This window comes from Lonchura striata, chromosome 5, assembly GCF_050655825.1.
Source record: "Lonchura striata isolate lonStrDom1 chromosome 5, ASM5065582v1, whole genome shotgun sequence".
Taxonomy (NCBI): Eukaryota; Metazoa; Chordata; class Aves; order Passeriformes; family Estrildidae; genus Lonchura; species Lonchura striata.
In genome coordinates, this window is record NC_140707.1 from 21,348,858 (window position 1) to 21,361,680 (window position 12,823).

At 50.1% G+C, this 12,823-nt stretch overlaps 1 protein-coding gene across 1 annotated transcript in view; it reads left to right on the forward strand.

Annotated features, from left to right (window-relative positions):
* The window catches only part of BAHD1 (bromo adjacent homology domain containing 1), a 35,567-nt gene extending 31,506 nt beyond the window's left edge, over window positions 1-4,061 (forward strand). The window contains exon 7 of the mRNA XM_021556038.3: window positions 899-4,061. Coding sequence (XP_021411713.2) covers window positions 899-1,088 — 190 coding nt within the window. The 3' untranslated portion in view covers window positions 1,089-4,061. The remainder of the gene's footprint in view (window positions 1-898) is intronic.
* Window positions 4,062-12,823: the final 8,762 nt, after the last annotated feature.

Sequence of the window (12,823 nt, forward strand, 5' to 3'; positions counted from 1 at the left end):
GAATTCTTTCATACTCTTGTGGGTCAGGTCACCTTTGAGAGATGTTCCCTGAAGGCATCCTGAATTATTTGTTTTCCTAAACATTGGTTCATAAGCATTTATTAGGGGCTAATTAACAAAAATGAGGCCAAAGCAGTAAAAATAAGGTTTAAAAACTATTTAAAACAAGGTTTAAAAACTAAAAAAAATAGCTATCATCTTTGGTGCTGTATGATATCCACCAGTATGGAAATACAAACTTGTGTTGCTTCCTGCAGGAGTTCTCTTTGAACAAAGCTTTGTCCACATTCCTTCCCTTCCCCTTATCCTCCAGCAGCTGCAGTTGTGGCTCCCAGCAGGAGCCACAGGCAGCAGGAGAGGGAATGAGTTCATGGTCCCCAGCACAGGAAGGACACGGACCTGTTGGAGCGAGTCCAGAGGAGGCCATCAGTTTGATCAGAGGGATGGGGCACCTCTCCTATGAGGAAAGGCTGAGAGAATAGGGATTGTTCTTCCTGAAAAAGTGAAGGCTTTGGAGTGACCTAATTTCCTCTTCCAGTACCTCAAGGGAGCCTACAGGAAAAATGGAGAAAGACTGTTTACAAAGGCCTGGAGTGCCAGGACAAGGGGGAATGGCTTCACACTGCCAAAGGGCAGGGAGAGATGGGCTATTAGGAATAAATTCTTCCCTATGAGGGTGGTGAGGCCCTGGCTCAGAGGAGCTCTGGCTGGCCCATCCCTGGCAGGGTCCAAAGCCAAGTTGGATGGGGCTTAGAGCAACCTGGGCTAGTAGAAGGTGGAACCTAGTGAAAGGTTCCTGCCCATGGCAAGGGGTGGGACTGGATGAGCCTTAACGTCCCTTCCAGCCCAAAGCATTCCAAGATCCACTGGTAACTCTTCCGATGTGATTGCCCCGCAGATTTTGTGCCTTGGCAAAGCGTCGAGTCGAAGGGATCCCGGGCAGGAAAACCATCATGGTTCCTCCCTCAGAGGAGTATTCCACCCCTCTGCACCGCAAGGTGCCCGAGGACACGGACCCCGATCTGGTTTTCCTCTGTCGTCACGTCTACGACTTCAGGCACGGGCGCATCCTGAAGAACCCGCAGTAGCACAGCCCGTGGGCCGGAGCGCGGCGGGAGCGGGCGGCACCGCAGCGCCCGTGGCCCGGGACACCCGTGCACTCTCCCCCACCTCATGCTGCTGCAGCTGGGAGCACCCAGTGCTCCATCCTGGGACTCGGGAGCGTGCGAGGAGTGGAGCCCGTGGAGGGGGAGGCAGCAGTTGAAAGCACAGCACTTCATTAAAAGCATAAATGAAAATATATACGTAAAAAATAAATATATGTATATAGATATAGGGATTTGCAGAAGTAAATCTATATCTATATATGTATGTAGAGCTGCATCTATCGGGAAGGTTTGCAGGGGATAAAAGCCAGGAAGCAGTGCAGAGCCGTGGGTGGGGGAACGGTGGGAAGGTGCAGGAGGGATGTGTCAGTGCAGTGTTTGTTGAGTCTGGCTGGGACAGTGGGGGTTTTCAGGCCCTGAACTGAGCCCAGTTCTTAGCAGAGCACAGGAGAGTCTCCTTGGTTCCACAGGACAGGCTCTGAGGATTCCCATGGTGAGAGCTTCAAAATACAGCTTTGGGAGCTGCCTAGGTGCAGAGTGGCCTTGTGTCATGCTTGGATAGGAGTTGCTCCACCAGGGAAAGAGGTGACTCCTGTTCTCCTTCGTCTTTTCCCTCCCCTCACCTCGCTGTTCTGTGATTCACCACCTAGATTCACCACCTAGACTGGGGCTTGGAAACTGCTGCATGGTGGAGCAGAAGGAGCTGGCAAGGTGGCAGGTGTCACACCACAGTGTAGGGTTAAAGCTGGTCCTGTCCCAGGTGTCCTGACAGAGCCCACAGGATTCTACGCCCCATTCCCGAGGCCCGGCACTCATCACTTGGAGCTCACAAAGTGGGCTCTACTGGGGTCGACCATGTTTCCTCTTCTCTTCTGAGTGTTGCTTTTCCCTGATGGCTCAGGGGGCTTTGGATTTTCTCTTTCTTCCCAATTTGTTTCCTGTAATGTCGTTTACAGACCCTGCTTATCCCCATGTGTCTGCAGTGGGAAGAAGCCAGAGGGAGAAGTGGCAAACCATTTTCTTGCGTGTTTTTGGCTTTTTAAAATTCTTTCCCCGTGTGACTGTCCTGCTCCTGGGGAGTGCTGTTGAAGCCATCAGCAACCTCCCCCACTCCAAACTTATCCCGGTGTCTGAACAAGCTCACCAAAGTGGCTTTGTGGCTCCTGAAAGGACCTGAGCATCGGGAAAGGTTCGCATGGACCGTGCAAGCCCCGCAGGTCCTGCCTCTTGCCTTACCTGTACAGATCCCAGACAGACCTTAGATCCCAGACAGACCTTAGCTTATCTTAATGGTAACTTGGAGTTAATCCCAAAGCAAACCAAAGGACAGTGTCACATCCTGAGCAGTCACTGCGCCAGGCTGGGAGCCCAGCCCGAGATTGCACTAACTACAGCAGAACTGACCCCGTGCCACCCATGTTCCTGCTGGAGCTGCTCACTGAAATGAGGGATCTGCCTTTTCCCAGTCTTTTGGGGCTTCTGAACTTGTGTTCCATGGTGGAAGTGTCCATTCTGCTTTAATGTCCTATCAGTGCAAGCAGCATTCCCTGTACCCCCTGGGGACGCAGGGCTTGTCACCTTGCTCCAGCGGCCACACACCTGGCCTGGAGAGAAAGCCCATGGCATCCAGTTCCTTACATGGAATAGTTCAGGCATGCAGGAGTTCTCCAGAGATTTGCTCTACATACCAAAGAGGGGAACGTGTCCGGAAGCGATGGCTTGAAGGGATGACAAGGTCTGGCACCTGCCGCAGCGGGCAGGCATCTCCCTGCAGCTGGTGGAGGATTCCTGCTGGAAAAATTCCTGTTTATTCCCACCTGCATAGCCCAGGGAGAACACCCAGCTCCAAGAAGGTGTGCAAGCAAGAATTGTCAGGTGAAGCATCTTCTCTCACTTATACCTCAAGATACTGTTGGTGTCAAAGGGATTGCCCAGATCTCTCCTGAACAATTCGCTTGGCACTGGGGGTCTCTTGGAATGACATGGTGGGGCTGTGTTAGGTTGGGAAGTGGTGGCACTCTGGGGACACTCGGATGAAGGGGTGCAAGGAGGCATTGGAGATGGTGGTCTCTGATGCTTTTGGGGGAAGGATATGAAGTGGTTTTCCCCTGTAGCAGGGAGGGAGGACACTGGAGGAGTGGAGCTGCTCCTGCCCGTGACAAGGAGGGAATGGCAGCTACCCAGTCATGGGGAGAGTGCAGCAGCTGCACCCCACAGTGAGTGGAAGGTGATGGGAAGCCCTAAATCCACACATTTGGCTTCATGGGGACTTTGTCCCTGAACCTGAAGCAGGAGAACTGCTGTGGCCATTTCTCCCTGGCAGTGCTTTGGACACAGAATGCTGCAAGAGCCACCAGCCAGGTGAGCCTGAGCACTGCTGCAGCTGGTCCCAGGTGTGAGACCCAGCCTTGGAACCACAGTAACTCACCAAAATTCCTCCTTCTGCCCCATCTCCCCCTGCTCCCACCTTGTCCTGGCTCCTCTCCAGGTAGCAGGGAAGTTATCCTTGCTCTGGGTCTATAACAGACTCCGGTCCAGCTCTGGAGAGGACAAACCTGACTCTTCCCATGTTGAATCTGCTTCAGGCCATGAACATTGAGGTTCACGTGGTTGCTGATGCTGTTGTGCAAACAGCATGTAAATGAACTGAAATGTCTTATCCCTAATGAAAAGATTTCCTGCTTTTTTAATCTATTAGATATGGAAATATTTTTTGAAACTGAAAAATGCAGTCAGTAGAATTTAAATTGAAGCGTAATACATGTAAAATATATTTTAGTTGATAATTTTGTAAAATGCACTTTTTTGTGTCTCTTCCCTGGTTTCCCAGATCTGTATTTCATTGTTTACAGATGGAATGAGAACATTCCCTATTCCCTCCTTCTGTGAGAAAGATATATTAGAAGTAATTCTTAAAAAATAAATTTGAAAAATCGTATTGATTTAGAAAACAAACCAGTGCTGGACTGTTCTTCCCATTCCTGCATGAACTTCCTGCCTGGACCTGGTGGTTGCAGGAGTTAGGAGTGCTTGGGAGCAGATGTGAGTGCTCAGGGTTGTGGGATGAGTGATCTGTTGGGTTTTACATGGAAATAGCACAGCTGGCAACAGGAGAGGCAGGGATTGACTGACTTGTCTCCAGTCTGCTCTTGACAGCTGCTGTCAGTGGAATATTTGAGTCTTTGCTGTCCAGGCAGGGCAGGTGATGGTGACAGATCTTGTTTCAGCTAGGCTTTAGGAACCCTGAAGGAAACATTGGGGAATGTTGCTTTGGAAAAGTGTCTTGCTTGGAATGCTGTCTTCACCAGCTTCTGCCATCTGAGTGGCCGGCCCCGTGGCACCAAGTGCCACATGCACCCTGAGGACAAGTCCAATAGCCAAGTCATATAACAAGACATCCCAAATGGCCAGAAGGATTCCAAGTGGGAGAAGAGCAGACAAAGAGGAGCAGTGGAGGAGCAGGATAATGGGATCAAGAGTACCTGGTGGGAGTGTCTGCAGCCACATGCAGGTGAGAGCTGTTCAGGGGTGCTCCCAGCCAGTGACAGGGCTTGGGGGCGCAAGGCCAAAGCATGGGCATGTGTAGGGGCATTGCAGGGCTCCTGCACACTCATCCTCAGGGGGAGCAGCCCCCATGGCCCTGGGTGGTGACACAGCCATTCCCACACAGTCCTGAGTCATGGCTCCTCTGGAGCTGTCCCACAGGCTCCTCCTCCTCTTTCATGATTTCCATTCCATGTTGAGATGTTCTGCTGCTTCCTGGGGCCATGGCTCTCGCACGCCTGGGGAGGGAGGGGATGAGTTCTGGGAACAAAACGGGCAGAAGGAAAGAGCAATGTCTGATATGGAATTAGCTCCTAATTACACAGAAGGAAGCAAGGGGCACGTGTTTTTTGTGGCCTCAATGCAGATCAGCTGGGCATGGCAGAACTGCATCCATAGCCCTTGGATAATCCACTAGACTCTGGCTACATATTTCTGAAAATTTGCTGCATCTTTCACTCCCAGGTGACCTTGAGTAGGAAATTCTGAGATGATTCCATCAGATGAGCTGGGGTTCCTCAGTCCCTGTCCCCTTGCAGCCCTGCTGGCATCACACCTGTTCTTAAATTCCTGATTAAATTCCTTCCTAGGATTAGGGATTTTGCTAGAGGATCCTTGCTTTTTGCTTCCTTCTCCCAGCCCTGTCAGCACAGCTTCTCACAGGGAGCTGCCAGAAGCACAGACCTGGAGAAGCATATCAAACCAAGAGAATTCCTGAAAAAGCAAAACACAGTGATGAAGTGAACTCATCTGGGAATTTTCCTCCCAAGGGGTGGAAGGTGCTCATCCAGGGACACGTACATTTGTGAGCTGCTGTGGGATCACTGAGCATGATATTCCCAGCCCCCTGGCCTGGGATTTCTGCTGAAGAACCAATTTGAGAATTTCCAGTTGGATTTAATGTGACCTGGTTACTGGGAGCCATCAGTGACGTGGGTGCCAGAAATGCAACAGAAACCTGCCCCCTGTGCGTGACCCACGGCCGGCTCTGGCGCTTATCTGGGTGTCGATGCTCCCTCTGAGGGGTCCTTTGGAAAGACAACCAAGAAAAAGCTTTTCCATCCCTGCTCTTCCTGCATGGTGAGCCATCACCAAAAGGATAATCTGTGGCGGGCTGAAAAGTTGAGATTAATGTCAAACAAAATTGGATTTGCTGCTGAAATCTGCTACCCGAGGGAGGCGCGCAGAGTCGTATCCAGCTCTCCTGGATCTGACGTTCAGCAAACTGCTCTTGTATCATGACTGATGCTGCCAGGAATGTTCTGCTGCCACTGTGGCAGAGTCCTTTTGGCCACAGGTTGTCCTTGGAGTCCCCCATGCATCAGGAAGGCATGGGCTCAGTGAATGGAAAGCGTGAGGTGTGTGGCCATTGGAATCCCGCCCAGCTTTGGCCAGCTGGGCATCCCCTGGCAGGTTTTGATGACCAGCAGTGGTTCAAGTACCTGGCAGAGCCAACCTCTGTGTCCCATTTCCTCCGTTTCTATGTGTGGTGTCTGAAGGTGACAGAGCTTTATGGCAATTGCAGGGAGAAGGAGGCACTTGGGGTGCTGAGAAGGAGCTGATGGGGCTGTGGGCACTTCCAGAGGCTTTGGCTAAGATTTGGGCACCAGGATGAGCATGCTGAGAGGGTGGGAGATGTTGAAAAGTGCATCCTGACCTTTGGGAATTTATCCTTTGAGAGGCACAGCAGTGTCCTGCAGATTCAGGGATGCTGGTGTGGCTCTTTGTTCTGCTTTGGAACAGCTCTTTTTTCCAGGGAAAGTGCCAGCTGGTCTCCTGATGCTGCTGTGGGAGCCTTCTTGGGGTTCCCTCAGCTCACTCCCCACATGTCCCAGCCAAGCAGATCCAGAGCAGCATCCAGGACTGGCTGAAGTGGCTTCTCACCTGGAGTGAAAACCACAAGTTCCTGCTTGTATTTAACTGGGGCTTTCATGCTGCTAATTATAATTGGCTGTAATTGTGCCAAAATCCCTGCAAGCCAAGAGACAGGAGCAGTTTGGGCTGTCACATGAATGTGACAGAGTGCTCCAGCACCTGCCCAGCTCCATCCCTGCTGATGGAGGAACCGTGCAGGGGCTGAGAGTGGGATTTGTCTCATCACCTGTGGCAGGACCAGCCCTGGTAGGGTTGGTGCCACACACAAGGAAAAGGGGTACACATCCCTTTAACCTCCAGGGACCTGAGCGTGGGCAATTCCCTGTTTTACTGTGCCCTTGTCATCCCATCCATGTGGGATAAACACTTGGCTCACCAAGCTGGGGGCTTGAGGGGAGATAATGGATAACTGCTAACAAATCCCTGCATGCCAGCATTGGCTCTTGCTGCTCCATGTTGCTCCAAATGCTGCAGTGGCAGCACAGGGAGCTCCCAGCTCCATTGGCACAGGCTCCATCCATGGGAAAGCAGCCGCAGTCTTGCAGAGCCAGTCTTGGAATGGCTCCTGCACTGCCTGTGTCACTCAAAGCTAAATAAAAATGAGGTTGAGCTTTTTGTGTTCTTCTCCAGCTGCTGCTCCTGCCGTGGCTGTGTCCCTGTGCCCAAAACCTCAGGGTCGTGGAGCAGCAGTTCATTTGTCTGGAAACATCAAGCTGGGCATTCCTGGAGGCTCTTCCCTGTGATAAAGCCCTTGGCAGAAAGGTAATTCCTAAATGGCCCTTGGGAAGGGAGCAGTGCTGAGGGGTCACATGAGGACTGGCCAGGACTGTAGTGCTTCAGCCTCCTGCACAACCCCAAAATCCAGCTAAATCACCCCTTTATATATGAATTTGCCTTAAATTCCAAATGCCAGCCTAGAACACATGTTGAGAGCTCTGCAGGGCCACTGGGAGTGGCACTGGGAATTGTGAGAGACTGAGGCCAAAAGTAAGAAGAAAAGGAAAACAACGAGCCCAAAAATCAGGGGAACAGAGGAGGAATCAGGTGAATACTGCCAGGTGTGCTGGGAAAGGCATCCGACCTCTATCCATGCATTCCATATGGAGGCAGTGGGAAATTCCAGCACACTGCTCAATGCTGGCCTCGGGGTTGTAATTAATAGTGGAAGATGATGATTAATAATTGGGGGTGGTATAAAGAGGATTCCTGGACTGGGATGAAGCCGAGGGGCTGGCACGGAGCGAGGGGTCTGGGAGCGCGGCGTTGCCATAGGGATCCAACAGCTTCTCCGTCAGAGCCTCCGGCGAGAGCAGTTAATCCATTTTTAAGAGGAAAGGATATTTAATAAAGGGAGCCATTTAAACTGGATTTACAAGGCACGCTGAATGGAGGCCCCATTTATTCCGTGACTTCATATTTAATTTTAATATCTCTATAAACCTCTCCAGAGTGTTCTGCACAAACAAGCCGGAGCCAGAGCGGTTCGACCGCCCAGTGATTCTTAAAAGCAAATCAATTTAACAGGGCTGGAAAAAACCTGCCTCTCCAGGAATATTCTTCCGCTCTCGGAAGGAACACTGGAATAGCTCTATTAGAAGACAACAAACAAGCTCTTCTGATGGAGAGGGATTTTTGAAAGGATATGGTGCAAAGCAGGGTTGGGAGCCTCCACAGCGAGCCAGGTTGTTGGGAATCTGCTTTGTTGCTCTGGTTTTTCTCTGCACTCATAAATAATGTAATTAATAATCATATAACTTCATCAATAATCCAGCTTTTTCTGTAGCCGTGCTCACAGCTATTCCCATGCTGCTGCCTGAGCAGGGATGCAGTGACTGTAAAAGTCCATACAAAAGCTGGGATAGGAACGATGGTACCTGCCGGTATTTAGCACTCTATAAAAGAGAAAAGGACAGGAAGGCAGCCAGATTTCCCACGAGGAGGCAGTTTGTAGCTCTTCCCGGAGTGTTTCTGCTTCCCACACTGGGAATGTCGTGGTTTTGAAAGAATCAAATTCTCTGGGAAGAGCTGGTGAGAAAATTCCCTTCTCCCTCTGCAACAGGTAAACTCTCCTGCTCCTCAGTGCCTGGCTCGGGGCACAGGGCAAATTCTCTGGGTTTCCTTTGTCCCTGGAACATCTCGTTTTTATTTCTTTTTAATATGTAGAGACTGTGCTGCACAAAGCTGGTTCTGATTTCTCCTCCATCTTTTGGGTGCTCCCTGAACCCGGATTTAAGGAGCAGAGCAGGTGCCCTTGGCCACCACATCCCAGTCAGCCTGTGCAGTGGTTTGTGCTCTCAGATCACAGAAAGTTCCCTCACCTCCACTTAATCCCTTTTCCCCCCTCTTTTTTCTTCCACACAAATGACCCCCCTATCAGGAAACAGCATCCTCTGCTGCACTGGGTCATGGAGATGGATTTCTCAAAGAGTGGACTCTGGACTGCTCAGAGTGAGGGTGATTTAGCAATCAGATGTTTCTCCCTGTCCCGGGCTGGAGGATGTTTCTCCCTATCACAGCCAAAGGTCCTCGAGTGGGATTGGATTCGCAGCACATCAGATAATTAGTCTGTAAAAAGGGAATTACATGGCGTGTTAACGAGCACGGTTGAGTTTTGTTCTCACCTCCCTGTGAGATGAAGGCTGTGACTCCCCGTGGGAATTGATTTCCTCATGGGACCTCCCTGTCTCAGGAACCTGATGTCCCAGAAGCAGCCCCACGGGTACATGTGGGTCTGGAAACCAGGATCCAGGCAGGCAGCAACCTCCCATTTCCAAGAACAGACCCCCTTGCTCCTAACCCAATTTTTCCTAATATTTGAGCAAATTTTCTTGCAATTTAACTTTCCCAATTAGTTTTCTTCTAAAATCTGGAAATAATGCAACTATTTTTTTTTAATTGTTGGGGGGGGGGAAAGCATTTTCACCACTTTTTAACAGAAAGCCTCAGTCTTCTATGGTCTGGAGCAAGAGAAGGCACAACTGAACTGATTTATTTAATTTTTCCTGATGTTTATTTTAAATTAATCCTGTTGGGACAGATGTCAGGCCAGAATTCTTGCTGGAGTCACTTATATTCTTTGATCTAATTAACAATGGCTCATGTTTTATAATAACTCATTTTTCTAATAATTAATTTTTCATGAGTGATGGGATTCACTTACTCTTTGCCTTCCCCTAGATCCTGCGTTTCCTCCCTCATTTTTCTTCCTTTCATTTTCCAAACCACCTTGATGCTGATGCATTTCAGACTTGAAAACACTGGAAATAACTTTCCAAATATGCTGCGTTTAGAGAAAATTTCAGATTAATTCTACATGTTTATTCATTAAAAGCATCAGTAGGATCCTGCTGTGCACACACAGGAAATTTAACATGGAAAAACCAATGGAGTGTGTACATAAGTGTGTGTCAGTAATAATAAAATAGGAGTGATGCTGCTGTGATTCACTGACCCAGGATTTCCAATTGGAATTTACAGTGGGCTTGATGATAAACCCTCAGACTTTTCTTGGGAAGTGCCCCTGGAATACTCAGGAAAATGCTTTTAGGGATTACACAGCAATTGAAACAACATGCTGCCTAGGGTGGCCTGAAGGCACAAAACTTCCCGTTCCTATAAAATCCAGCTTACAAATGGAAAATCCTATCAAGAAGAATAAGAAAAAGACAAGAATATTGAGAAGTTTCTCCCACTATCACAACTGCAGATTGCACCTGATGATCTTGGAGGTTTTTTCCAAATGCTGGGATTCTGCAAATCAGCCAGCCTGGACTCCACACAGATGGCACCATTCCTCCGATGTCTGACTGTCCCCTCCAGGATAAAGTTGTCCATGTTTCCAGCCAGATCCACCTCCACCCCCCCACCCCCCCCCCCATCTCGTTCAGCTTATCCCCAAAACTTGCCGGCACCCATCCACCATCAGTCTCCAATATCCCAGTTAAATACTTTCCCTGGGGCCAAGCACGTCCTTCACAGGCTATTATCACTCCTAGCAGACGGAAGGATGTTACAAACCTAAACAGGGTTCAGTCAGATGGGTCCTTATCGGTCCCTTTCCGTTTTGTTGTTTTGTTTGTTTTTTTTTTTTTTTTTTTGGTTTTTAACTTGGGACAATGCTGGTGTCAGGGATGAGAGGCTGCAGGTTTTGGAGATGTTAGAGCAGATTCAGTCCTCGTCCTGCTGCCTGTGAAACCACAAAAACATTAATTGCCTACAAATTCCAGCAGGAACTTCACACACACAGAGTCACGACTTCATTACAGCCCCGCAGGAGCCGCCTGGGAGCCTCGGGAAGCTCCGTGTAAAGAGCAGCGGATAGATCTGGAATGAGTTAAGAGACTTGGAGACTCTCCTGCGACACAGGTTTGGGAGCTGTGTTGGATTTAATGCGTGTTTGTACTGAGTGCTGGTGATAAAACCCCGGCTGGCTGCGACTCCGAGGGTGTCCGTGTGTGCATCCTGGGCTCGGAGGGATCAGAGACGGGTCAGCGGGAGGATATACGGGATGGAACAAGGGAGCTGTGCTGTTATAAAACTGGATACGCTCAGCCTGCCAGTGGGCTGTGCATGTCAACCTGATTTTTGTGGGGGAAGATGTGGGAGCAGGAGGGTCAGCGGGCGAGCCGCTGCGCCCGTTCCGCTGGCGCCTGCGGTATTCCTGCCCTCGCCGCGACCTCCGGCCCGGCGGCGGCGTGCGGGGCGGTGACAGCCCTGCCAGCCCGGGGGGATGCGATCCCTGCGGGGGATCACGGCCAGCCCTGCCAGCCCCCGCTGCCGTCCCGTTGTCCGTGCCGTCCCCGGGCACCGGGATGCGCTCCGGCTCGCTCCCTGCCTCCTCGCCCCAATCCGAAGGGGAAGAGCTGCCGCGGCCTCTGCCGAGCGAGCGGTGCCCGCCGGTTCTCCCGGAACCTCCCGGGATGGCTCCGCTCGGAAGCGATTCCGCAGCCGTGCCCAGCGGAGCAGAGAGAGCGGAACGGAGCTCAGCGTGAGGATCTGAGCTCGGAGTTAAGGCACTCAGCTCAGAGCGAGGTCTTTGCAAGTCCAGCCAACTGCATATCAATGAATTTATAACCAGATCCGTCAGCACAAAGCTTTCCTTGAAAACGGTGTTTTTTGTGTTTGACCGTCTCCTTGGAATTACAGTGTATTCATCCAGAGTGTTTGACTTTGTTTAAAAAGGTTTTTCCCCAGAGATAAGGAACTCTGCCTCGGTAGTGAGCTGATTGTGGAGCGGCTTCTGTGCTTATCCCCTTGGATAAGAGGCTTTATTATACCAAATTATGGGATAATCTCTGGACACGCAGCCCCAGCATCGGATCTGTCCTCCATTGCTTGTTTTACTTTTTGATCCAGAGCTGCTCAAACCAATCCAGGGGTCTCCTCTGATAGGAATCACCGTCCTGTTTCTTGTCTGGGAGGCTGGCATTGGCCCAAACTGATGTTTTTTCAAGAAACCTCCTTTTTCTTGCTCAGCTATTCCAGATGCCTCACTCGTTTGTCCTTTTTGCAGTTCTTCAGACCAAAATAAATATCTGATCTCACCCCAAAGGCCAGCAGAGCCTTGGCAGGCCATTTGTGATGACACTGGTGTCCAGCCTCGCTCAGAGCTGGAAGGACAGAGGTGTCCCTCAGTCTTTCCTTCCAGCCCCTCTGGGAACTGACCTTTTCCTTGTCACACGGATACATATTCCTGATTTCTGACAGCCACGGTGAGTTCTACAGCCTTCCTTAAACCTGTGTGGAAATGCTGCTGGGAGACTGGCTCAGTGTAAGGTGGTTGATATTATAATGTAATATTATAACAATCATGTATTTTAATGTTGTTTTTCTGCTCGTGTGAGTAAACAGTGAAGAAAAGGCTCAGAGATTTACTGCTCCAGTTACCCACCATGGAGGCTGTGGTGCTCTTAAGGTGAATATTGGAGTTTGGAAGCATTTTGAAGAAGGCTGGGAAGTACAAGAAATCTTTTTATACCTGTAAGTGGGAATTTTAGGGATGAGGCTGCTGCTCCAGGCTCTGGTAGTAGATGACTCTGAGGCCTGGCAGATCATTTCCCTGGGAATGGCTGTGTGGGTTTCCCTTCTCCTGCAGAAGAGGGAACTAAACCCTTCCATCATTGCGGTGTGTTGTATAAACTTGTAGGCAAACCACAGCAGCCTGAAGTTGGGTTTCCTCAGTGACATTTTATTTGCTATATGTGCTTTTTCTGAAGGAATGGATCTGTCTGGGAAATGTATTCCTATAGTTTTGCACATTCTGAACATGAGGCAGCTTTTAACTGCTTTGGAAATCAAAT